The sequence below is a fragment of the Temnothorax curvispinosus genome, unplaced genomic scaffold (genome assembly GCF_003070985.1).
Source record: "Temnothorax curvispinosus isolate PA1 unplaced genomic scaffold, ASM307098v1 QBEX01013120.1, whole genome shotgun sequence".
In the NCBI taxonomy this organism is placed as follows: Eukaryota; Metazoa; Arthropoda; class Insecta; order Hymenoptera; family Formicidae; genus Temnothorax; species Temnothorax curvispinosus.
Genome location: NW_020222900.1, coordinates 2,218 through 30,163, shown reverse-complemented (window position 1 = coordinate 30,163; position 27,946 = coordinate 2,218). Strand labels below are relative to the sequence as shown.

At 34.2% G+C, this 27,946-nt stretch overlaps 1 protein-coding gene across 4 annotated transcripts; it reads right to left on the bottom strand.

Moving 5' to 3' along the window:
* Positions 1 to 50: 50 nt before the first annotated feature.
* On the bottom strand, positions 51 to 20,886 carry LOC112463180 (1-phosphatidylinositol 4,5-bisphosphate phosphodiesterase-like). 4 transcript variants are annotated; one of them, XM_025029377.1, is made up of 20 exons: positions 20,289 to 20,886; positions 12,470 to 12,524; positions 10,245 to 10,475; positions 10,031 to 10,090; positions 9,704 to 9,844; positions 8,621 to 8,700; positions 8,021 to 8,156; positions 7,821 to 7,921; positions 7,293 to 7,471; positions 6,744 to 6,954; positions 6,017 to 6,275; positions 5,515 to 5,715; positions 5,204 to 5,402; positions 4,941 to 5,098; positions 4,651 to 4,857; positions 4,010 to 4,382; positions 3,538 to 3,699; positions 3,295 to 3,472; positions 2,283 to 2,733; positions 51 to 919 (listed from the first exon to the last, which is right to left on the bottom strand). In XM_025029377.1, the coding sequence occupies exons 3-20, from the start codon at positions 10,413 to 10,415 to the stop codon at positions 848 to 850; spliced, it is 3,339 nt and encodes a 1,112-aa protein (XP_024885145.1). In that variant the 5' UTR covers positions 10,416 to 10,475; positions 12,470 to 12,524; positions 20,289 to 20,886; the 3' UTR covers positions 51 to 847. The 4 variants fall into 4 exon arrangements, with proteins under 4 accessions (XP_024885145.1, XP_024885147.1, XP_024885146.1 ...); XM_025029379.1 differs by having other exon boundaries at positions 5,521 to 5,715; XM_025029378.1 differs by having other exon boundaries at positions 9,704 to 9,841; positions 20,289 to 20,885.
* Positions 20,887 to 27,946: the final 7,060 nt, after the last annotated feature.

Below are 27,946 nucleotides of genomic sequence, written 5' to 3'. Positions count from 1 at the left end.
ACATTATGTTATATAATGAAAACAACAACGTGGTAATCATTATACTAGGCTCTCGTTTGAAGTTTTATTTACAATCCTATGTGACCATTCATGTAAGGGCCGTGTAAGAGGCGCTTCCTTCGATCTGTATAAATTACAGCCTTCAGCTCGAGATTCTCAAACGTTCTATAATACTCTAATCATTATCAGCAATCACGAGAATTTATCGGTTTAGGTCCGACCGTGAGAGCGTCTCTCAACTTAAGGTATGTATGGTCTAGGAATCATCACGGTAACAGAGAAAGTTCCTGTCGGCATTAGGCATTAATTCACGAATACAGACAGCAGTCTTCACGCACACGCACACGCACACGCACACGCACACGCACACACACACGCATACGCATATACGTTTTTTTTTTACTCTGATAGACTTCGACAATATAGCGTTAACAATCGAAAAATATTCACTTCGACAAATCGCGCGGTGCATTACACCGTTTTACATCGGCCACGACATCATGATATACGTTTTGTGTATAAGTATATATATTTAATACTTGACTAGATCACTTTAGTTGTATTGACTCCCTCGTTAGTCTAGGTACTCAGAGACTATGGAGACATAAAATGTCTGCTTATAAAAAAATACTTGGCTGAATGAATTAGAAACGTTAATGTAGTTGCTCATTTTTCTTTCTCACGATACGCGACATTTGTCGGCGGATACAATAACGACAGCTAATGAAATTTGATCCCAATTTCAAGTATAATTAACGACAGTAGTAAATTGTCTGAAAACAGTCCCTCCTTCGTAACGTGTTTCTCGCTGTGGAGAAAATTTTCAGAGAAACTTGGCTGGCACTCATCACACGTAGAATTCAGCCAGCATCTTAGCCGGCTCGTAGTCCATGTCTTCATTCTTGTACATATCCATGATCTGGAAAAGTTGTTTGTATGACTAAACTAATTATTTTGGGAACAATGGACTTGGTATTTAAAATGGTACTTAAATGGAGCAAAACTTATATTCAGATAAGTTAAATTTTTATGCCAATTATTTTATCTTTTTGTAATTTGATAATTTTATCTTTTTGATTTTATTTTTTTATAATTTAAGAAAATTTAGCTCTATGAGAAAAGAAAATTTCAATAATCTTATATACAGATTAATAAAATTATATTAAAAGCACATATACATATATTTCTTAGAATCTTTTTAAAATATTATTTATGCATCAGTTTATGTTATTTGATTTCAATTATATCTCCATTTAGATATAAATATGTATAAATCACAAACGTACAGATTTCAAATATTGATAATAATAAAAGTTTATAGCATCATTCGAAAGTTTTCTATTTCTTCATGTTTTATAATAGAATTTATAATAAACATACGATAAAACCATTGCGATTATTCCTGGCAGAGATTAATGTTTTTTTTCATCAGTTTTATTAACTTAAGCTAAAATTCTGAAAAAGGCTTTGCAAGTGATCACGGATGATTCGATATAGCGTTGAAAAACTCAGTTTTGTAAAATAATCTGATGTGCAAAAATAATCATCTTAGCAAATAATTGCTCAGAAAAATTATTCATATTAAAGCAATATATTAAATACAGGTAACTGATGGTAACATATATTTGATAGCGATTCGATGCAGTTTCTAAAGACTTTAATAAAATAAATAGAAAAACATCGTAAAACCATATAGATAAAAAATTCTAATTTCAGTTAATCACAAAATTTTAATATTTCAAATTTGTTGTATCTTGCTTATTTAGAATTAAGGAGACTTCATTGGTTACTGTGTTATAAAACATAAAATTTAACAAATAGTAGGAAAAATAAAATTAAAAATTAAAATATTTTAAGAAAATAAGTTTATTGAGAAAATATTAAATAAAATGTAATAATTATATAACAAAATAAGAACAAAACACAATAATCAAAATTTAATATTCAATAAATAGAATTCAACTTAATTATAAAACAGAAATGTACAATAAATTGGATGTTCTAGCAATTTTATCAAATCTATATATACCGCATCAATACGTATGTTATTCAAATAAATACATAAATATAAAAGACCTAAAATATTCTTAATTTTCTAGCAATTAACTTAATGGAATGTTAAAATGGACGTTTACGTATCAGATAGTATAAAACAAATTGCTTATGATTACAATCCATATATTAAACATATAAATATATTGTTTCTACGTGCAAGCGCAATAAAAATAGCAAAGCTATACTATCGGGTAAACCTTTAGTCTAGCGAGAGTCTGTTGCCTTACCGCGTTCATATCCTTCTGCAGCTCTTCCAATTGCTTCTCGTGGACCACCTTTAATTTCTCTTTCTCTCTGTTCTGTATCATCTGCGCAATCCTGCGCTCTTCCATAAACTTCTTCGTGTTGTTCTGCTGCTTCTCCCTGAGTCTACCCTCCTTGATTCCGCGCGTCTTCAAAGTCTTGTCGTTCATCACTTCCCTCGCGCTCTCCACCGACAGTCTCGCCTGTCGCGCGGTCATATCTTTCATCTCACGGTCGTGTCGCGCGGTCAGCTGTTTCTGTTGCGCCAGCTGCGCGGCCATGCACAATTTGCACAGCTGCGTCCGCCGCTCTTCCAGATGCCCGCGGACCAGATCGCGTTCCTCCCGGCGTTGCCTGTCGGCGAGATGCGACCACTGGGTCGTCTGTTCGGAAACGGCGCGACGAACGATGGGGTCTCTCGAAAGTTCCGCTTTGCTATAACATTTTTATCAATCTTGTAATTTATTCTATTATTATGTTAATTATATTAATCATCATTTTCTCAATTTATCCATGAACTCTCAATTCTACAAATTCTAAACTCTATCAGACCTGCGTGCACAAATGATCTTGCTTTATCCACTTTCTAAGAAAGTTTAACTTTTTTGAAAAAAAATTATATTTTAATTTTTTGTTTGTTTCAAACTTAGTTTGCTATTATTGTCTTAAAAGGATTATCTTACGCTATATTTTAAAATAAAGAAAACCTTTTCTATCTTTTCCTCGAGCTTTCTCTGAAATTCTGAAATATTTAAACCTAATACAATAAACATAAAATTTTTAGTCATAAAAACTTTTAAATAAAAATTTTCTTTTGTCAAAGAAAGCCCGCTAAAAATTGCTTACTTTTTACCAATCTAAATAAGAGAGAAAATCTCCTTAACTAATAGTAAAAGTTATTCAATTTACTAATTAAATAAATACTTTTACAAAAATTGATTAAACATATAAAAAAAATTAAAAATTTTTAATTAAAATTTTACGAAAATGACTAACTTTTTTCCCTTAAAAATCTTCTCTATTGCAACACAATGTTGCTTCTGGACAGTCAATTTCTCCTTGTGGTGCTTCTTTTTCAAAGACTCCAGTTCCTTTTGCTGTTTCCGTAATACTTTTTGATAACCCTTTTCTTGTCTCAAAGTCTCCAGAGTGATTGGATCGAACTTCATTTCTTCTGTAGAAATAAAATAAGTCGATTCGTTGTTCACAATTGACAAATTTCTATATCTTGCAACTTACCTCTTGGTTTTGCTGCTTCTTGGTGATGAGATAACACGTTATTTTTGTTGTCCACATTGTTTTTGCTATCACTCTCTTCGATTCCCAGACCTCGCATTTTATTTTGCGACATGCTTTCTGATTTCTTAAATGCTCGCGGCGCCGTTAAAGCGTCCATAAATTCTAAATAATGATAAAAAGATGATAAAAAAAACATTGATTAATCAATTAATTATTAATACATATTTTGTTTAGATTTTATTTTTGGTAGAAAAATGGTGTTTTGAATAAAAGATATACTTATTAACTAAATTATCGTATTAAACAGATCGAATAGAAACAAGATATACATAAAATAGTTAATTTTAACAGAATTAACAGAAAATAATGCTGACTAAAATTATACGATCTATTGAAATTATAATTGTACAACTGCAGAGTTAAATAGTAGTATAAATTTATTATGCAGAAACATCGTTGATGTCGAACATACCTTCAAAACCATCTGGCACATAGATTTTTATGTCAATGTTACAAAACAGCATAGGCAGAGACATAGGAAAATTGGCGTCGGTTCGCAACGCGATGTGCCGATATCCGGCCTGCAAACCGTCTAAAGGAACGATTCTCTGTCCTAGTAGCTTGCCGTTCGATTCATCGTATACCGCGAATCTCAGAGCGGCCAAATCTGGTAGGACGACTTTCCTGAAGAGAAAGGGCTCTTCATTGTAAACGGGGTTCAAACCGTTGGCGGGGACCACTCTCGTGCGAAATTCCTTGCGTATCGTGTCGGTAGGTAGGCCATACATTTCGACCTCAACGTACGTCCCGACTTTCTTGTCGGATAAAAACTGGCCTGCTATTACCTATTACAATGTTACGATAGTGAATCAATAATAAAGACAAATAGTGGAAGCGTTTTTAATCTTGCATAAACTTTTTTATAGTTCTCTTTCTTTGTATTTTATCTTATTTTCTGATTATTGATTATCCTAATACAAAGCACTGTTAATATATAAGAGCTACGCCATATTATGCAAATTGTTAGATTTTTTAGGAAGAAAAAAAAATGCAAAAAATTAGAATGTGATATCGCAAGTAACTTGGATTGTCATTCAGGAAAAAGAAACGTACCTGAACGCTGCATTGTGTGGCGATCACTCCATCAACGGGACTCTCGGCGAAAGGATCAAAGCTCCTATCAGAACGTCTCATGAAGTCCGGCTTCAATAAGTAGCCCGAAGATCCGTTGTACTCGAACTTTCCTTGATTCAGTTGCATAGGCAGATCCGCGGTTTGAAAGTTCAGCGACACCATTTGGCAGCCAGCGTTCCAGAAGACCTGTTTCGCGACGATCGATCATTGAGAGACTTTTCTTCGTGTTCCCCGTTGCGCAAATTGCGCAATACAAGCTTGTGTTTTACCTGCGGCATATAGTTGGAAGAGTCGGCTCGTGTACCTTTCGGATAAATCCGGCTCATCTGCCGTTTGTTATAATTTACGAATTCAATGGCGGAGGTTTTCAAATAGGTCAAGCCAGTCGTTTCCGAGAAGGAAGACATATTGTGATGAATGTTCCTTTCTAAAAATAATAATTCGTTCTCAATCGCAATTTATCGATTAACGCCATCAGTATAATTATAAATAAATTATAATTTTCTTTTAAAGAAACAAAAATTTCACCTACCTTCGGCTTCGTCGAAACTGGCGAACTTTACAGGTTGCGCATAGTTGACCATGGAAGACAGCCATGGATGTACATTGGTAGTACTTGGGATATAATTCTGAGCCGCTACTAATTCTATGCTTTCTCCAAAGCCTACTGAACCAGTGACAGATTGCTGTTGTTGAATGCCCGATGACGTTATGGATTCAGAACTTTCTTCCTGTAGACGAAGAGAAATATCACCGTTTTATCAAATGAAACGTCGATCGCTTAATTCGATTAAGATAAAGAGTCACTGCCATGCTCAATTTAAGGATCGTAATGATTGTTACTTTTACCGGTTGCCGTTCCACAGCGGCGGCGATCGCCGGCGGCGCACTGAAGTCTTCCTTGATTTCGTCCTCGATCACAAATTGACCTTGCTTGAAGAGCTCCAACTCCTGCTTCTCGACTTCGGGCTTTAGGCGCTTGTTCTTAATGATAATCTTGCGTTTCAACATACTGGGCGGCGGCAGCGGTACTCCTGGCTCCAACTGTTTTAATGATATTTTAGCCATGAGTGCACTTAAAACCACTTATATGAAAGAGTCACCAAACTCTGCGTAATTTATCGTAAGCGTGAGTTTAATTCAAGAAATTCTTTAGAAAGAAACAAAGGAAAAAAATTCACTTACATTTTAATATTATGTGTTTATATTATAAAAAATTTATTGTGATTATATATCTTAATAATAGTTAAAAAACATTATTAGAGTAGATAATCCATATTATTTAAATTAATATTACAAAATATTTTACAATATCTGTAAAAAATCTATACGCATAAGAACTTACAGGATATTCTTTCAGGGGTTCCTTTAACAACAGATCACCAAGAATTTCGTCACAGTACTTGGCCAGTTTGTATTGCTGCTTCTTGCTACAATGATTTTCGAAGCTGAGAATCAATGGATATTCCGATGTAACGAAGGCCGTGTCTCTGACTGCGTATATAACGTCTCTAAATAGAATGTCGGTGCACATGGCTTTGCCGTGGGTGATTATCGGCTCCTCATCTTCCCCTTTGCCGTCCCAACAATCCAATTCGACGCACCTTTAAATTCGAATTAAAAAAAGAAAGAAACTAAAACCGGTAATCCTGATAGTTATCGATTGTTTTCTATTTTCTTACGAGAAGTGATCCTTCGTTTCTTTATTTATTAATAATTATCTTGTTAATCTATAAATTAATTAAATTAAAATTAATCGAAATATCATGGGAACCTAATTAAATATAACTATTTAAAAAGTAACGATTGAAAAAAGTAAATATATTGCTAAACTATATAATTCCTAAAACTATGTTTTAATTTATTAGAAATAAGCTACACTGGTTTGTTATGCTTTTTGAAATAAAGATAGATCAGTATATCGATCTAAATGCAATATTATATTCAAGCAGATGCATTCAATCGATGGTACAATCGATGCAGCTATAAATGCAACGGATATTGAAAATCGCTGCAGTCGCAAATCGGGAATAATCATTACTTCCATATTTCATGTAACAATATCCCCTTACCTGCATCCTGCAAGTAAAACTTGTCTATACATTTCGACGCTGCTCTTCCCGCCGAATTGACGTCCGCTCAGGTATGTGTTGTGGCTCGAATTGATGTAATAATGCGCCAGAGGTTGGTCCATATCCATGTAAACGTCTAGTCTGTCGAGGAAAACTGGCGCGTTTTCGTCGGACATCAGGTACCTTATGAAGCCGTCCTTCGTCATCGTTTCTGCAAGGGCGCAATTACGTATGAAAGAAGGTCGTTTTGAAGCTACAAGTTAAGCCGGTTCATTAATTCTTCAGTCCTGACTAAACCCAGATGACACATAATCAATTGAACGATTCAATTTTGCAGGCTCATTAAAGTTTACTCTGTTTTTGATATCTTTGACATCTTAATATCCTAATTTATCTAGTTTATAAAGAGACAAATGAAATATCTACGAGAGAATCAATATCTCACATGTTTCAAAGACGCGAGCGATCAGGTTTAATTTTAGATAAGTTCGTGAGAATTGTTCGAGGGAAACGTTGCGAAAATACATGATTTGTTTATCAAGCTCTTACTTTCATTACGCGCAACCTCATTCTGCTCGTAATCATTGATGATCTCCATTGCACGTTTCTCGTCGTAGAGGGGGTAGAGAATTTCATTCAGGGTCGGATCTCTTTGCTTCTCGTTGAGAAAGGTGATCAGTTGCTCCAGGTTAATTGTATCGCCCTCCGTTCGCCCTTTGCCCTGCGTTCTAGAATTTTCAAGATAAATAATCGGTCACGTTAATTAACATAAAACCTTCTGCTTGCGTTACGTTAAAATAAATCCAAATTATAAAGTTTTGCAAAACATAAAACATATGTATTTGTATAAAAATGTGTATATATATACATACGCGTGTAAAATATATACAACAAATAATATTGATGTAATTAAAATTCGTAATTAGGAGTTCTCGTTAAGAGAATTTTTTTTCACCTAACGTAATTCTTTTAACGGTAATTAAAATTCGTAATTAGGAGAAGTAAACTCGTGAAGCAAATTTTTTTTTCTACACAGAAAATATCTATTTAGATACATTTTCTCCGAAAAGTACTCACATCGACTGAAATAATTCCTCTATGTCGTTCCTCGGGCATATTTTGTGATAAAGCGCGTAGAATGCGTCGAAGGTAAAGTCGTCGGGTTCTATCACGTCGTTCTAAATATTAAAAAATGTATTCTTATCTTTGCAATATTTTAGCAATAAAAATGTCGTAGATCATCAATGATACATTTTAACAACCATGCATCAAGATACCTTTCCGCTAGGTAGGCCTAACTCAGAGAGACACTGGTAAACAAGCTTCTCCGTTTTGCCGGACGCGAAAGTTCTCGCGACCACTTTCACTGGAACTTTTCCATTGGGGTCGACCAGCATCCTGAGTCGCATCCAACTAAAATTGTACAAAATGCTGCTTTATTCACGATTTTATTTACTTCTTCGAAAATATGTAGATAGAAGAGAACATTTGATATCAGAATTACGGTTTGATATAATATATATTTTTGTCAACTTTCAGAAGGTACTATACATTTAATTAAGTCTTTGATACCATAAAAGTCTTTGATATCATAAAATGTAATATAATCTTATTTAAAAAAAAAGTAAAAAAACATTCAAAAATATGTACAATTTAGAAAGAAAAATGATTTCGGAAGCTCTGTAATTTCTGCTGCGAGTTAAATTGATTTTGCTTAATATCCTTTTGCGTCGGAGTGAAATTAGAGAAACGCAAAGTTATGCTACATACGTCGATTGCGGAACAACGTTTATGGCTAATTATTTCACGAAGGTAAACAGCCCCGTTGTTTACAGACACGTTAGTGCAAGCGTATATAAATGCGTTGGCAAACTCACTGTTTCTTCAGACATGTAAGCGGGCAAACGTTATTCGCTTTGACGTTGTGCGTAATCGATCGAACGCCGTCCAACCATACCTATGACGACATATACGAATAAAGTATCATCAGATTGTTCTTTTTACGGAATGGGAGACTATTATTAAGTCCGTTGCGAGATAGAGATGTTAATCTTAAGGTGGCATTAAAGTAATCTTATCAGTTGTTACATCGCGATGTGACGCTACATTCGTTTATACCTACGTAGGTATGTACGAATGTAGCGTCACACAAGTTCTATTTATACTCGGGGATAAATAATTTTGCTACCTCAGCATTTTGACGCTATTGCATATTTCATATAAAAACGACTAAACTTTGCTGCTTTTAACGTCACTGATTTTTAGTAACATTAATGTTAAAAAGACACGTGAAGCTAATGAGCTTCGAGTAAAGAGCAATTAAGTAAATGATGCTGTTCGATAATATCTTAAACACATAGTAATTAAGCATATGTTTACAAATTGTTCCAATAATTGTCAATTTGTGTAATAACAATTTAGCATAGCCAGTATATAGAATACGTGAGAAGAAATTGATGGTAATGCGATATACAGAACCGTGTATAGCACATTCACGCTATTTCCTTATTTTTGCAGTAAAAACTAGCGATAAATTCTCTGGAAAAATGACACGGAAACAGGTAAAAGAGCTGTACGAGGCAAATTAACCGAGAAGTTCAGCATAATCGCGACTATGCGATTATACGTTTACAGGTTGTTTATATCACATCATATAATCGTCGTATATCGCAGGAGATATTAAGAAAAAGTATATTAACTATTATTGATAGCATATTCCAATCTAATACCGTTAATATAACAACACTATACTATTTATATCCGCGATAAACTATGAGAAAACATCAGTTTCATCAGGGACGATAGTGTCCCTAAACGCTATATCGGCGTCGCGTCGCGTCGTATCAGCCAGATCAGCCTAGCTCTAATAATACTTTACTTGACCGATAAATCGAATGGCATGTCGATGCTGGTGTTTCCGACGTTATCACGATTAGTGTGCGGCATGGCACGTGTGTTACCTTGGCTGTGGCAGGGTCCGGACACACGACGTGCTGATAATTGATGTTGGTGTAATCGACGCCAGAACAGATGGTCAGGCTTTTGTCTTCCAACTGCTCGCCATGCTTGCTGAGCAGTTTGTCGAAGAACTTGGGGTCCTGCTTGAAATGCGTCGCTTTTATTAGCTATTGGATGTTACCGTGTCTTTTTCTTTCTTTTCTTTTTTTTTTTATCAGTTTGATCGACAAGTACTTTTACAGCGAATTCGCGCAATTGTCGTAACTTTAACAAATCTGAGAGCGCTATTATCATAACCGCTTGAAGCGACAGAACATTGTTTATTTTACCTTAGGAACGCCTCCGGCTCTGATGTCGCTCACTTGACACAACTCAATAACATCTCCATCCTGCGAGGAGAAGAGAGAGAGAGTAAAAATAAATTGCGTGTACTTAGAACTCGTAGAATGCTAAGAGAGTGTCCGAGACCTACCTCGTTCTTTTTGATGTCGAAACGAATGAAAGGGCACAAACAAAAGAGCAAACAAAAAAAAATCCTCTCACCTTTCCCTCGCTCTGCCAATAGATGAAGAAACCATACTCGTCGACTTTGAACAGGCAATTCAGCTCGATTTCAGTGTTATCCTTCTCCTCCGTCCAACGATCGAAGACGCAGCCGGTACGGAGTGCTTCCGGCACCTCAATCTGCCAGTTGAACTCGAACCTCTTCGTCATCTCCGCGTCGTTCCACCAACTTCCGACAAAGTCAGCCTAGATACGGCGTCTCTTCCGATTCTGCCAACAAAGATCAGTATCGCGTTAAAGCCATCTTTTCTATACCGGTCACTGTCAAATCGAGTATCTGGTTTACGTCCGGGGCTTTGAAGTTCGACATTTTATACCTCGCATTCCTCGTATCCGTCCGTAAATTATTCCGATGAATTAAGATTGCACGGTATATCCGTGCGAGATACTTACCATTCGTATGCAGCAACGGTAAATCTCAGAGAGAGTTTATATTTTGCATGAATCTGTAAGTTTGATGTTTATTCAATGTGTGTACATCAGTTTACATGACGGAGGTACGAACTTCTATAAACGATAAATGCCTATATATAGTGCGAAGGCATGGTATATATAATACCGAATACGTAATTGAACCTTGAGAAATTACTGCCGTTAATTGTATAAGATGAGCTGATTGGCACAAAACACGCAGTAACGCTGATATTCAGGTGGACTTTGTCGCTAACACGCAACCTATCTTGTTAGAACTCTTGTTTGACCGGGTATTTAGTTATAGTTAATTATTAGCCCCGATCTGTATGGCCTCCGATAAGCAACATGTACGAACGTAATACCTCAATAGAGCGGACTGAGCCTTCTGGACCTTAATCGGGCATTAACCCCTTTAGAAAATAAAGTCTCAAGGTTTCTTGAACTTTAACCTATCGGCCTATAACACGCAAACAAACGCCAATATTAAAATCATTACAATTAATTAGAGACTGGCCTAGAGAAAACAGCATAGCATTTTCTCCAATTAATTATTAAAATCATTTTTAGGGATTCCATGAAAAAAAAAATTTTGCTAAATAACGGAGTCAACCAAATTTTAATTACATTTAATGCTCCACTGTATTATGTGAAAGTTATCTTTAAAGAATATTTATCTTGCTTCAAAATTTAATGAACATGCAGGAATATCCTATTTTATTATTAAAAAACAAAAAGTGCACCCATTGTTGCTTTTGTTATCTCGAGCAGATCATTGAGAATATCTTTTTTCCCCACAAGATTGCGCACAGCTTTGAACGTACTTCGGCGATCTCTTTTTTTCTGTCCTCAGAAAATAAATGTGAAAGTTTTTATTGTACAATGACGTTGAATAATTATTTAATCTCTTGGCGTCACATAATGTGTGCGTCAATACCTTAACTCTCACATATTTCACGCATATTCCTTCCTTTCTTTACACGGGTTTTCAGTTATTCTTATTTTTATTAGTTCTTCTTTTTCTTTCCGACGACATATAATAAAAAGCTTGAATGGAGCACATTCTCTTTCTTCTTCTTTTTTTTAGATATTTCTTATTCTTATTTTTGAGCCTGCGAGAGTTAAATTTGCCTACGGAAAATAGAGGATTGAAATTAGAATAGAATACGTTACAATGAAACTCTGAAAAGGTGCAGCACTTGCATAGAAAATGGAAAAAAGCTGACATTGAGAAAAGACGTCATCGCACACTTTGTTATACAGAAGCTATAGTTCGAAGGAAATGGCTTAAGTTCCTTTTTTTGCACACAACGTAGCGTTATGAAACTCTTTCTGATGATATAAATAAATATCTTTTGTGTATTATATGACGTGCAGTGTTCGCCATATAGTTGCATCATACAAGTTTTGAAAAATATGTTACACGAATATCGTTACTTAAAAGTTTGGCGATATAAGTGAATTTTCTTTTATCTGGCGTACAGTATATACAATATTTAAGATGTACATATTTTGAAATATATGTATATGTTTATTTAGAAGTATTTGTATTACAGAACGTTTCTTACTTGAATCATTCATTGGCTTTTGGATTTTGGATAATCGATACTTTGTCACGCTACAGAGAGCCTTTTAGCATCGTTGCACCGATTAACCTTTATGACAAACCTACACTATGTAGGACAAGGCACACTTAAATGTTGAATGCCGAGTGGAAAGAGTCATATCGAAAGTTTTGTCATATATTATTACAACATTATTATATGTATCATAAAATCGTGAAAGGTACTCACAATGTTAAGAGCGTCTCTTCCGAGTTAACTTGCTCATTTTAACTCGCGGCTGCACCTGCAACAAAATATTTTACTCTAATTAAACTCTAATGTAAATGTTAATAATTGAAAACTGCCTCTACAGAATATTCTCAACAATGCAAAATGTGTTTGTTTAAAAAATGGATGCTGCAGGGATCGATACAGCAAAATTATTATGCAACGAAAGATATATTTTCTTTATGCTTAAAGTCTCTTTCTCTCAGATGTCGAGCTTGAAAAATATCCAATTTAAAATCGCAGACCCCATTTATTTTTCGCAGTTATCCCCCCTTATATCACCCCATTCTATTAACCGGCGATGTTAATTATATCTACGGGCAGACACGTGCTTTTCTGAAATGAAGGTTTTACTCTTCGATTAAGTGACTCAATCGATATCTCTGTATAATTACGAGACTTACGTAACAGGTTACGTATGTATAATTCATTTAATTGATGTAAAGTATATAAAATCTAGATAATAACCTTTGCGTCATTAAGTCTATTCGTTTAATGGCGTATCCTAATTATAACTTAGATAATGTTTCTTATCACTATCTCTAACTAGAAGAAAAGCAATATTGATAACAGTCGCGAGAAAAAGCTGTATAGCTGTAACGTATCAAGTAAATTAATTGTGCAAAAGTTTTATTCCCAAAAGTTTTTTTTGTGTTTAAAAAATAACGAAATAAGTAAACACAAAACTACATGTGCAGAGTAAAGTTACAAAATGTTTTTGGGTCACGCTGCTGACAGAAGAGGTTCGGAAGATAATTGTAATTTAAAAATTTCTGAAAATACAGTCATAAAATGTGTTTCGTTGTAATTTCTTCAAATATTTTCTTAAAATATTTAATTAATTAAATTGGTTATCGACAAGATTACTTTACCATGAGATTATGAAATTGCTCTCTTCTATTAACTAGATTAAAAATACATCAAAGTAATTGCAAAGGGTAGTAAACAACAACCAGTGACGTATTACTCTCAAGATTTTTATTAATAGGTGACGCGGCATTTCGTTGTCTTTACGTAAAGGCCACTCCAGTACATCTCTCGACTGCAGCTTCAGTCATCTACGTAAAAGTTATCTTCGGAATAAATTAAAAATAAATCAACGAATTGTAGAATCTCATTTTTAATGTCAGAATCACTAAGAATAAGAATACTGAATTGCATGACAAAAAAATACATCTATTAATTATTTAAACACTTTTTAATAGTAGAAAACATAAATTATTATTAAAACGCAAAGTAGTTTTGTAGATTTTGAAAAATATACACAAATATTAATGTGTTATATAATTAAATTAAATATATTTCAAACATTTTCTTTATTTATACAGAAATAAATTTTGTTTGCTTTTACATTAATACTTTATTTAATTTGCTAGATCAATATACATACTTTACTGTGTAATTTAAAATTTAATATTTTTTCATAGTGTAACACTATGTTTACTAAAAATTTTATTGTAGATATTGGTATCAATATGTATATCGCTAACGGATATCCTAATCTCCATCGCGACTTATCTTAATTAGTGTATGAGGAAATGGAAGTTACCAGGCGCTATATTCTTATCTACGTACTACCGTATGCGAGAAGTGCATTTACGATTAAATATACATTTTTAAGCGCGACCGTAAAAATATTTGCGGCAAACCAACTCTTGCTCACATATAAAAAATAACAGACTTCCTCAAAAAGTTCTTGTAACCCAAATTTCACATTATCAGTTTGTCACAGTTTGTACAGAACTTACGACGATTTATATTGTTTATTTATATTTATTGTTCTCATATTTTCTATAACAACTATCATATTTGTTGCATTTTGCATATATTTTGCGAGAAAAAACATATTGAATATAAGAGAACTAAATTTAAATTATATTACACATTAAACCTGAAAATACATCTGTACTTTGAAGAATTTTGGCAACATATATGTATTTCTGTTGCAATAAATTTTCACTACGTTTCCGGAATCCAAAAACGAGGCATGTTCGCATTTTGATCTATTATTAGATATCGACCTATAATTTTCAATCCGCAAATCTAAAGATACTTCAACGATGAAGTTATCCTTGAGAGTTTCAGCGTAATATTATGATGTTGAAACTGTAGTAAGATCTTTAAGGCTTTTGAATTTCGATTGAAGTTTAAAATTGAAAATGATTCAAGTGCAAGAACATGTGTGGAAGAAGGCTATAAATGCTAGCTCAGCATATTGGCAATAACGTAGATATGGCAGCGAAACATAAAATTACAAGAGAGGGAGAGTAGAGAAGTAAACATTACATTAATAAATGAGATACTTGGAGATGAAGAAGTTTGTAGCGATGACTCGCATATTTTATCATCACAGTCAACCAGCGCAAAAAATTGTACAGCGCTGTATTTTGCAAAATATATTTCTTGTTATGATATACAAAGCTGCTGATGTAAAAAGATATTTAATAAATTAAAATAATTACTAAAATAATAAATGAGTAAAATAGTTAGATGATATTTAACAAATTAGAATAATTAAACTTATTATGGCAAACAAATAAGCTTTCTGTTTAGTATATAAAATCAGTTTTAATCAGTTTTAACAAGTTATGTACATATGTATATACCGATAATGGAAAACACTCAATTCTGTAGTCTCAAACACCTTGACCTATAACTTTTGTCGAAGAAAGATGGAGATACGAGAGAGAACTGCGAAACAAGTTTTCGGAAAGAATAAACGCAGAAATTTCAAAAGCAGATATTTCGAATCTCGCCAAACTTGCTACAACGGTGACCGCAACTTCCGAGAATTATAGCCACATCCTCCCGGATGTTTTCTACCCGCGGCAACGCTGTTTATTCAGTTGATTTCGCAGAAGATGAATTCGATTACTGATGCCATCGATTTGTCAAACGATCAGCTGACGTCGCAATTTCGTGTGTAACGCGTCGATCGTGGACGAAGTAACGGAATTACCATACAAAATATTGCAAAATATTGCGACGCAGGAGAGGAGGCGAGGCGGTACTTGCATTGGAAATACACGAAGTGGAAACGCTCGATGTGCGCCGAATGCAAGTGCGACTGCCGATGCCGTTAATATCATCTGTAATCGGCCACCGACGTCCCGACGTGTATCTCGTTAATATACGCGGGCGTTACAACGCGTGTCTATATGAACAGCGTGTGTATACGAGGCGCATAAACAGACGAGCGTTACGAAAATACGTACAAACGTGTGACTCGTGCCGCTGTTGCCTCCCGTTTCTCTTCGACAAACGATGGAAACGTTCTTAGAGCCCGGCAACCTGCGTATTCCCACGAGCTGACCGCATTAACGATGCGTTATAATTTATGACTACCATGCACGATCCCCATTGCACTCCGCATCGCGATCTCGTTAACGCAGCATTAATACCACCAAGATGGCGGGTGAAAGTAAGACTGAAGATAAGAAATCGGTTTGATTAAGATAGCCCGCTATTGTTTTAATTAATCATCGATAACGGTTGATACAATAATTGCCAAACACGTCATTGTCTTATAATATTTAATTTAAAGATTCACAAAATAATGTCTGTAAAATGAACGATAAATTTATTATAAATTAATTAACTAAATAAATATAATATTAATTGTAAAATAATGTAGCGTTCTTATTTCAGTCTAAAAATATTGATTTTATTTGTAGAGCTATTTTCGTTTACACATAAATAGTTTAGCGCAGCGTGGTTTGTAAATAGTTTAGCTTTTAAATAGAAATGATTTATTTAGCACTGCGATAAAAAAATTATGTACACATACATAATTTCGTGATAAAAAACAAAAATTTATGTTGGTTTATAATGTCTTACGACAAGATATATAAATACTGACTCCATCTCGTATATCTAATCCTTTTCATCTTCACATACACATCTAATTTCTTACAAAATTTATTTACATCATCGTGTATCAATCGTTCTTTGCATATCAAACATGATTTTGACGCGTGTGCCCTACATATGATCTAGTATACTCTATATATGTTTTTGCACACGTTCGTAACTTTCGCCGCATCCGTAAGCACAGGAAATTTTCAACAAAATATAGCGCTTCGTTATCCATAATTACAGAATATTTAACACAAAAGCTCTGGCTTCCAGAAATTTAATGCAATTATGAACGCAAATTTGCAAAAATGTTAATAACTCTTTCTCACGCTTGCATAAGTAATTTATTTATAAATTTATCTTTTACACATTATTTAGTATGTTTTGACCTTTTTAACGTAGAGAAATTTTTTTGTTATACGTAATGCAAATAATTTTTATGTAGATAAATCTTTTTATCATACGTAATGTAAATAATGTTTATCGGCTACAATTTCTGTCATAAAATCATCGTACCCATAACAGTATTATTTGGTAATTATAATATTAATTTTTAATTTATTTTTCTGTATTATAACAGAGTTATTTATGCAACTAATTCTTTTATTAGTGACAAGAAATATTTTATAATTATTTTTATTGATTACGGGTGAAGTTGTTTAATCGTCAAATAAAATCGAGTTTAATTTAATTAATATAATGAGTCTAATTAATTGAAAATTTTAAATAATTTACAGAATTAATATCAAAATGCGTCTGCACGAAATTATTAATGAAGCGCGAAAAGTATTAGAGCGAAACCATCCAAGCCAAGATTTACATAATTAGCGAAAAAACATGGTAATATTGAATATTGTCTTTTGCGGAAAATTAATTGCTAAACGACCGTGATTCAATTACCTAATATGGATTAATAATTATATAATTTCCGGAGCTTTGGAGGTTGAATTATACGATCGCGACATTGACCGCTCAATCACTTAATGGCCACTTTAAGAAGAATAGAAACAAATGAGGCTTATGACCTGACTGCCTCTGTTTTTGAGACACGCAACTCTGTATGCATTGCATATATGTTAAGCTTTGTATACGTCTATCAGTGAACTATGAAATTTAATACTTAATAAGATTAGTACGTACAGATTAGTAATACGACATTAGTACGTAATATTAAGTCGAGATTAGATATATTTGCTAATATTTATTCAAGGAAAGAAAGAGAAAAAAATAAGTAAAATTTATCATACTTTCAAGTTGTAATCTTTTAAAATTTAGATAACAAGTATATAATTAAAAAATATTAAAGAAAGGGAATATTAAGAAAAAGGAACAATTTTTTATTTTATAAAAAATATCCGAGATATGTAAGAAATTAAAAAAAAATTGTAGGGAGAGAAGAAAGAAAGAATAAAAATTAAAAATTAAGAAGCAGCAGCATCTTATATTTATCGCAAAAGTTATTTGGTATGTTATTTAGAAAGAGAGAAAAAAAGTTACATATTACTTAATTATTCACGCGCTTCTCATAACAATCTCACGTGGCTTTGTTATTAGCTGCAGTTTTTATAAGTTGTGTTATGTCTTTCATCGTTATCCGTACAATTTCAAGTATACAACAGATATAGCTCCCGATGAAAAATGCGTTATGCAATATGTTTACGGTCGTAATTCATTCGCTTCTCGTGTTTGCATTCTGTGCGGTTAACGCAAAAGAAACCGATGACTCGCTATATCCGTATTATATCGTTAAAATTTACGAGCGCACTTCTCTCTTATACGATGCAGAACTTGCCGGAAGATCACAAATATTTCAAGACACAAATTCGAGCTTCCAAAAATATTTGCAATCGTAGGTACGATATACACACACGGATGTCTTGTGCAATTACGTGAACCAACAAGCCCGCATTTTATCCGAAGATAAAACTTGCTTCGCAATGAGTTTCTCGTGAGATCACCGTTCAATTGAACAATTGCGTAATTAAAGTTTCCTCCGAGCTGTTATTGCGTTTTTGTGGCAGTTCTCATTCCGAGAAACGTGCTGCGTTTTTGTCGCTGCGCACAAAGGAATCAGGAGATAATAATGACTTTTGAGATTAATTTTCTTAAAGATAGAAAACATCTTCCGATATGATTACTCCAATTATTAAGCTTCAAGAAGAAACTCTGACTCTTCGTGTATCCTCAACACACTGCGTACACATGTATAACGATTGAGAAAGCCACGATTAAATAAGGAAATACATACAGCGTTCCATAATTGATATCTGGCGAATTGTTTTGTACGGGATAGATACGTACTTATATTATTAAAAGAAGCTGAGCGTCTTGTTGGAACGTCTGTTGCTCCGTTTTTGCTCAAGTATACGTGCCAGTGAGATTGGCGCCTATTTGAGGCATGCACTATAGCGACATGCACTGTAGTGCCATTTGATTTCCTCGGCAATCGCGCCGAGATAACGAGAAGCTTCGCGAGGTGTAAATGGTATTCGCGACACGTCCCGCCTCGACGAATACGGCGAACCGACGAATGGCCGGTTGATGACGGATAAGAAATCCGAGGAATTAGGTGTCGGACCGACGCGACGCGACGGCCGACCTGGTCTGACCTCGCGACGGGAATTTCGTAACATTCGCGCACCGCACGACGGCGGCGGCGCCTCTGGGTTCCCTTGACCTCGAAAATCCCTCGGGAAGCCCGTGCAGTCAGGGTCGTGTCCCGATATTCACCGCGGCCTCTATTCTCGCGCGCACACATATCTCTCGCGCCTTATTCGCGGCTTATCTCCCGCGGCGATAACGCGGCGCTGCTAATTAGCGCGAGTCGTCGTCGCTCCTCCGCTCTCTTATTCCTCGCGCGCGCGTGTATGCGTGCGGCCGGATGGTGCGCAACGCGTGTACGTTGTACGCGCGTGGTAGCACGTATGGGCGGCACGCACACGCGAAGCGACGCACGGCCGTCGCGCGTCGGAGTTAGCGAGAGAAGGTGCGGAAAAGTATAATGAGAAAAGGAGAAAGACAGAGAGACAGCGAGAGAGCGAGCGAGTACCGCGTGGCGCTGGCGCGAGTGCGAGTACGCACGTATACGGCGCGTCTGATTAATGGTTGCTGAACGAGATTGACCCATTCTTTTATTAAACAATATATGTCTCTCGGGAATCGCTTTAATAATTGGTGGTATCATAGTTACACGGTAAAACACTTTAATTTATCATAACCGGAGAAAGTGGATTGCAACTATAATTAACGCTCGCGTCCTCCGCGCCTTCGCGTAATTTGGTATGAGTAATTAGCGGTTAATAGTAATGCGCAAGTAGGAAGCGATAATGCATTTGGTACATCGCAGTCCGGCTCAATCTTGATGGTACGCCCTTTATATGCAAATTAATTACACGCGCGGAGCGCTAGAGCAAAGGCACCGCTCAACTCAGAGCGCTCGCCGATCTAATGGATAGAAATATTAACTCCGTACTCTTAATAAATACATTTAACCCTGAAAGTAAAAGCCTCGGTGCTTCCTATATTCACCTATAATTCAAGTAAAAATAATTAGAAACCAAACATTAGCAGATTACGTTTAGCAAAGATTGAAGGGAGCCTAAAGTTGGTAAAATCGTATTATGCAATTGTGGTCAGACTTTACGCGGAAACGCGCGTGAATCTGCGTGAACGCGGAGCGGACCGGAAGCGAATGTCACTCGCTGATAGGCGAAAAATACGGAAGCGGAGTTTATCCAACCGGTGCGCGGCGTGTGTACGTGTGCGCGCGTGCAAGAGCGCGGCACGCGTGACACGTCTCATGACCGCGCAGAGTGGCGGCGGAACGCACGACGTCGGCTCTGTAACGCGCGCGCGTGTGGGCGCGCACGGTCGTCTCGTTACGTCCGTCACGAAGAATTTCGCGATGCGAATTTCTCAGTCTTACCGCTCTGGATCGGATTCCCCGCCCGCGCGTGATTATCCGTCGAACAACGAGAGCGGCAGCGACGACGGCGGCGGCGGCAGCGGCGGCAGCGGCGGCGTTCTCATCCTCCGGCGTAGCTCCGCGCGCACATCAGCTTCGCGGGCGGCACACCGCGAGCGGCGAAAATTTCAAAGTGGGAAAACCGAGAGTTTAGCGGCCGAAGACGGCGTCTGGGTGCGCGTGAAATTGGCGCTCCGGCGCCGGACGTCCTCCAAGCGCGATGGAAGAAGAAACTGACGCTGCCGCACCGTTTCTGTTAACGGGCGAACCAGCCGTCCTGGCTCGATACCGTCTTTTTCCCCTGCGCGCATGTGCGCGCTCGTGACCGTCATTCAGTTTCCACCGCATCTCGTCGGCAAGAACGAGATCTGCTGCCTCCGAGGCTATTGCATCACAAGCGTGGGGAACGGTGTATATATCTCGTCGGAAGTAGCGCTCGGAATATTCCGGCGATCGAACGGGCTCGAGCGCGTCGAAGACTTTCGGCTCTTCGGGAGGCTGCAGATTAGATGTGCGATTAGATATACCGCCAACAATACAAATTTCAAGAGTCCAAACTTGAAATTCAAATAGCTAGATGAAGATAAATATATGAAGATAATATAGTGCATGAAAAGGGAATAAATAAAAGTTGATTATTTCTATTTGCAATAGATATATGACTCTCATGTAATTATAACTTCTTCAAAATCTCAACTATTCAATTGTTTAAACTATTTGTATCCGGAAAAATTTTCACGATCATTAACTTCATTAAAACTTCATTAAGAATCTCAGACATTTCTTCTTTTTGAACTATTCGAACTCATTTACTTAACACACACTTTTAATGCACGGTTCTGAAATTTAAACGGTTTTAGTTTTATTTTTAATCAAAATGGGAAATTGTTTTACATATTTGCATTTATTATGCATGCCAAGCAAACATCGATATTTTACTTTTTATTGCGTAAACGGAAATTCTCGGGTGCAGTATGCAGATAAGTGCATTTCTCGGTAGATAATTTTTATCTTTTCACCGTTACCAAATATTAGCCACGTTTATTTATTTATATAAATATGTCGATAAAATATTTACTTCTAGAGCTTATCATAACATTCAAAGGTGAAATATGATAATTTTTGTTTGTATTCTAATTTATTACCTCAATCCAGAAATGCCGAATAAATCATGACTGCATGCAACAGAGAAGAAAGTTAATTTTGTAATAAGTAATATCAACATTAATTACAAATAATATTATTATTTATCAGACTTCCCAAAGTACGTAGAAGGAAAAGATTAATTACTTTTCTCTAATTACCGAAGGAAATTATTTACCAGAGGTGCGAAGTTTAAATGAAAAATGTTTAATTTAAACTTCGACGCGCATCTCACAAAACTATCGCGATTGCTAACGTATCGCGTTCCGATTTATATCACACAGTCGATTTAATCAGTGAAAGCCGCTATAAACTTTTATTTACTTCGCAAACACGCGCATGATGGAAACGGCACGGAATGAAGTTCGATGTTATAAGATAGATCGGTAGAAAAAACGCGGTGATCAGAGGACAAATAAACGTGAGTATCGGATATAGATAATTATTGACATTAACTTTCTGATAAGCCAATTTCGACATGTGTCCGGTTCGACAGATATAAGTGTAGACGAAAATATAAGGGGAGGTGCGCGCTTCACAGCGGGCACATCTCAATCGCAGATTCCAATAGAATGAACTCGTGAGTCATCAGATAGAAATATCTCACTTTGCACGCAGACGAATCGTGCGTAAATAAACAAGCCTATCTTAAAGCCGCACTAACAATGAAAATAACAGTGATAATTATACATAACAGAGAGTTACATAAAATGAAATCGATTTTCAGAGGAGCGCGAAATCGAAAGTGCGGCAGGATGTTTTCTTACCGAGCTTTTCAGCGAAAAATCATTAATGAAGCGCGATTATGCATTTTTGCCATCTGCTTTAAGATTGACCGCCGTGCTGTTGATTACATTTTACACCTGTCTCGTTTATCAGCGGATAGAGAGAAAGTTGGAAACAAAATGTATGACTGATAAATCAAGAATAAGACAAGTTTTTTAACTATATTATTTGCTAGAATTCTTTTAATCTTTTATTACGTAGTGAAGCACAATATAAGTTGTTATATAATAAATAAAATCGACAATCAACACATACACATTGAAAAAGGGCCGAATGAAGATCGAAATTATTATATAATTATAATATAATTTATGTGAGACTATATATGTATGTATATAAGCTTGTATAATTATATCTAATATTTTATGTATTATTGGAATAGTTCTCTCTATAATGTGGAAGTTATACATAATAGAAATAGTTCTAAATTGCTTCTAATTTATTAACAATTTGTACAATATTGCGGTATAGTTACAATTAATTACAGCATATAGCAATTATATGTAATTTTTAAATAATGATCATAAATAAGTTCTGTATGTATAATAGCTGATATAAAAAAAGCTCAAATAGGAAATAAAAAAAAAATTAGAATTTACATTTTGATATATGCATATCATATTTTTCTTTTTGATCTCTCTTTTGATCAAAATAGTAAACTAAAAGACGTTTAATAAAATCTCTCGAGAGAAGATAATATTTAGGTATTATCTATATTGCTCATATAAACTGCTGAATGGAGAGAAATAACATATCCACGCTCTCTGTGAGACTCTCTGTGAAAGTTGATAGATACATTAGGTCGGTAACATAGCGTTCAAGTTTATAAAACTTGCACTCAATAAATCTTTAATTTATGCAAATAGATGTGTATATTTGAGAGAACATTTGCTAAACTTACAAAATTATAAATAATAAACAATAAGTTTTTTATACATATAATTAGAAGTATAATCTTAGTCTATATTATATTTGTATTATATTCTTAAATTATATATAGTTAATATATGATTAGAAACAAATTATTAAAAAAAAGAATATATATATATATACAATTAACAAAATGCAATTGTATTCTTTCATTTAAATGTAATTATATATTTTTCATACCAATAATTTACCTCACAATTTTGTGAATAAATGTATTAAGTAAAGTTATCAAATATTTTATTTATTTTTTATGTCAAAATATGTATATACATATATCTTGTAAATCATTTAATTTTTATTTTATTGCAATACCATTTTATATTCAGGATGATTAGAGAAAACAATTTACGAGAAAAAATTATATTTTCATTTAAAAAATATGGATATTAAAAAAGCAAATATTATAAAACAATTGTTGCTTTTATTACAATTGTTTCTTTCACTTAAAGTTGGAAGATTTTTATTGAAAACACTTCTCAGAAAAATCGTTTATATAATTATCATCTTAACACTTTTTTCGTACATTTTGTTTTAAAGTTAATTTTAGCTTTGTAAAACTGAGGAATTATGTTTAAAATTTTTGTATATCACACTTGTTATTGCATTCTTATCATTATTATTGTTTTTTTTTCTATACGATCGAGTTTTATTTCATATTCTCGTTATTACTCATTCATCAGATTCGGAAGTTACGATCGATTTCTTTATTGTAAGCATTCGCTGGTATCCCATATAAATAACAATGTCATAAAATTTCAAATTTCCAGATAACAAACAAACGTTATTTGTTATTATTTTGACATCAAAATGACGACAAATAACGTCAGTTTGTTATCTGAGCTATTTCAACGTATTCTCTCCGGATTACAAATCGTGAAAGTATTTACTATGGCAATATATGTATTTCTAAGGCGCATATTTTATATTAGTATATTCCGAGTTATCGCACACTGTATGATTGTGTATGCGTCATGCTTCATCAAACAGTTTATCATACACGTCTCAATAAGACTTCCCTGAATACGATTTAATACAGGAACGATAATTTACTTTCAATTCAAACACAATCCACAAATATCATATTTCTATCTTTTGAATACACAATTGAAATATGTCTTTTTATAAATACTTTTACTTTTACCAATATTGACAAGTTCTACGCAAGAAACTGAATTTTATGCAAGATAAGATTTATAGAACAATATCCATAAACATTTGGCGGCTGATTTAGAAAAAATTGTAAATGCAGCACAATTGAAATTTATAATTTTGATACATACATAATTACTGAATTATTTACGACTTATAAATAAGTTTATACTTGAGTTATAAAACATTATATTATTGTAAGATTTATCTTGGGAACCCTAAAATGGACATTCCTCTTTCATTTTAAGTACACCTATCAAAATTTGACATGCTGGTTAATTTGTTCTCTGAATATAATATGGGTAGAAATTTTAAATGTTAAGCAACAGATAAATATTATATATTCAAAATGTTGGAACAATTATTATCTCCATGAATTGCAAATTGTTGTAATTGGTTTATTATTAATTACACGAAATATAATAATTTATAATTATGCGAAAAATTTATAGGGTATGAGAATAATTGCAATATGATATTTGATAGTTTATAATAAATTTATAATAGATTATGTTTAAAATTGGACGATTGGAATTACTTCTTGGCTTTTCAATTGTATTATAGATAAAATAATAGATAATGTATGAGCGTATAATTTATATTATTTTTATGATGTATACATTTCTATTATAAATCTTACAATTTTTGCACGTATTAATCATATCTTACATACCTTTGATAATGTAGATATTTAAAAATTTCCATCACTTGGTTCTAACATGTCAATCTTTATTTGCACAATTTCTGTAAGAATTTACATTACCTACTGTTTAAGATAACTTTCGTTATACTGCGATGTAAATGAAATTTCGTTTGAAAAGTCATGCGTTAATGGATGAAATTTAAATTTGAATATCAACGTCGAAAACACGCCTGGTCGTTGAATCGCATTGTGGTCGAACGCCTGTGTATTTTTGAACGGGCCTTTTATACGGTTCGAAAGGGAGATTTTGTTCGTGATCCGTGTACCTTACATGCTAAATCGTTCAAGATTCAAACGTCATAAATGTAAAGAATACCTCGTACTACGGAATCTATTCGCACAGTAAAGAACACAGGTGTATTCATTTTCCCACCGAGCTCTGAGAGAAACGCAGGCATGCAGCTACCATTATTACATTCCGCATCTAAGCAGAATTGGTGCTAGCAACTAACAAATTAATATTACCGAGATCCTATGTGGATGAGTATGTGTATATGTGTGTGTCCGTAAACAAACGCTTCTTTTCTTATCGCATTCTTGATTGCTTTGAAGCTATACACGTTTTGTGCATCGCGTTGCGAATAATCCGCTATAAAACTTTACTATATCATTTGATGAAATTGCTCGAACATATTCAGTCTCAAAAGCATAACTTTTTATTTGAATAAAAACACATAATCATTAATAAATAATATAATCAGGGAAGAAAGAAAAATATTATTAAACTTTGCGTAAAGATTACACAAATTCTCGTTACATCTGGACTGTACTCTTCTCGAAAGAGGTAATTTAAGAAGCACGCTATTCGCACAGTTGCCTAATTGGTCGGAATCTCACTGAAGGATAATTATCTAAGTTAAGTTTGAACTTAAAGTTTTACTGGTAGGGCCCATTGCACACATGCTTTGTAGACGCATTATATTAACTATATTGTGTTAAACATAACGCGGTTTTATAGTTTTCTGTGGAGTAGCGTTATATGTCTCACGTTCGCCGCTATAACAGAGGATCTCGAAACGACGTTGTATTTATGGTTCCATCTCCATTCATGCTTTTACGCGAATAATATACTTTGCGTGATAAAAGAAATAATGTATGATTAGATAAAATAAAAATCTGTTATAATAATTAAAAGTTGATCATATTATATCTTTGTATTATCATTATTTCTTTATATATTAAGAAAAAATATATTATAGCGGTTTGTTGTCGAGACATATTTGAAACTCCAGCAGAAACTAATAACAAATATACTTTTATAATAATTGTACATACGTCATCCGAAATTAAACATTATTTTAAAATAATTAATTTAAAAATTATTTGACGCACAATTATGTAAAAAATATTTACGTAGAGGAAAATTATGTATTTTTTTACTTTAGCACATGACAAAAATTTATACATCTGACATATTTACGAAAATATACGTTTTTTTATGTTGTTTTCACGATTTCAATGACGTGTTTATTTATGGTACACTTTTAATATCGGTTCTATATTTACACAGACGCGTAGACGCAATGCTTCGTTCTTTTCGTTATTAATAATAATAGCAATTGCACATTCAATACTTTGATGATTATTGATTTTCTCGATGTATAGCCCTTACAGAAAAGTATTACTGACTAAATACTTAAAAATCTCAGTGATTTAATACTGTCAATATTTATTTGGGAAATACTGGGAAAATACTGGTAGTGATAAATATTATAGGTAGTGATTAATACTACACAGAACTACTGGTGCTTAGTATTGAATTACTCACCAATATTTCGATTTCCGATATTTACCAGGCATAAAAAAAAATTATTTTTTTTTGGAATTTTATTACTATTTTATAACTAAATTTGTTTCTTAAGATGCAGTCTATAATTATAAATATTTTCTCGTATTTAAAAAACACTTACCTTGGTGGGATCGAACTCGGGACCTCTGGATCGTGAGCCAACTCTGCCTTACGTGGTAGACTACTTCTTAATTTGATGTAAGTGTTATATATAGTCTACATGTGTCATAACCAGCGCAAATATATAATTTTTCAAAAATCATCTTAAGAAACAAATTCAGTTTAAAAAGAGTAATAAAATTTTGAAATGAATATTAAAATGATATCCTCAGTACTATTTCAAAACTTGTACATTTTTATCTCTTTTCCTTAATATTATCAGGAATTACCCATTATAATGTTTCTATACAAATTGTAGTACTGGTCAGTGATTAATTTCACATGGAATATTCAGTTCAGTACTTGAGTATTAATATTAAAATACTGGCCAGTGATTTATTACACATGGAATCCTTGGTTCAGTACTTCAGTACTAACATTGAAATACTCATCAGTAATTCAACACAAGTATTTTTCACCTAGTATTAAATGCTTTCTCATCAGAAATTTAATACTAAGTATTCAATACTCGTCCTGTATTAAATACTACTTTCATAAATTACTGACCAGTAATAAAATACTGTGCAATACTTGGATCACAGTGATTCAAGTACTAGCAAATACTTAATTTTAGTATTATTAATACACAAAATAAGTATTTATTACTAACCAGCTAGTAATACTTTTTTGTAAGGGAGATATAATATTCATTTATGTTATAAGACTGTGACGGGTTCAGTCATGTTCAGTGTTCGCGCGCAGTGAGCAGCGTAGGTTATCCACCGTTTTCGTCGTCATCGTCGTCGTCTCCGCCACCCGGTCGTCGAGTTTTCCCTCGAACGAATATTCACTGCCAGTACTGAAAAGCTATAGTTTACGTCACTATAGATTTTCAGTACTGGCAGTGCATTGCAGTAAATATCGGAACACAGCTTTCGTTTGAGGGAAAACTCGACGACCGGGTGGTGGAGACGACGACGATAACGACAACGGTGGATAACGGCGAGCCTCCGATCCACG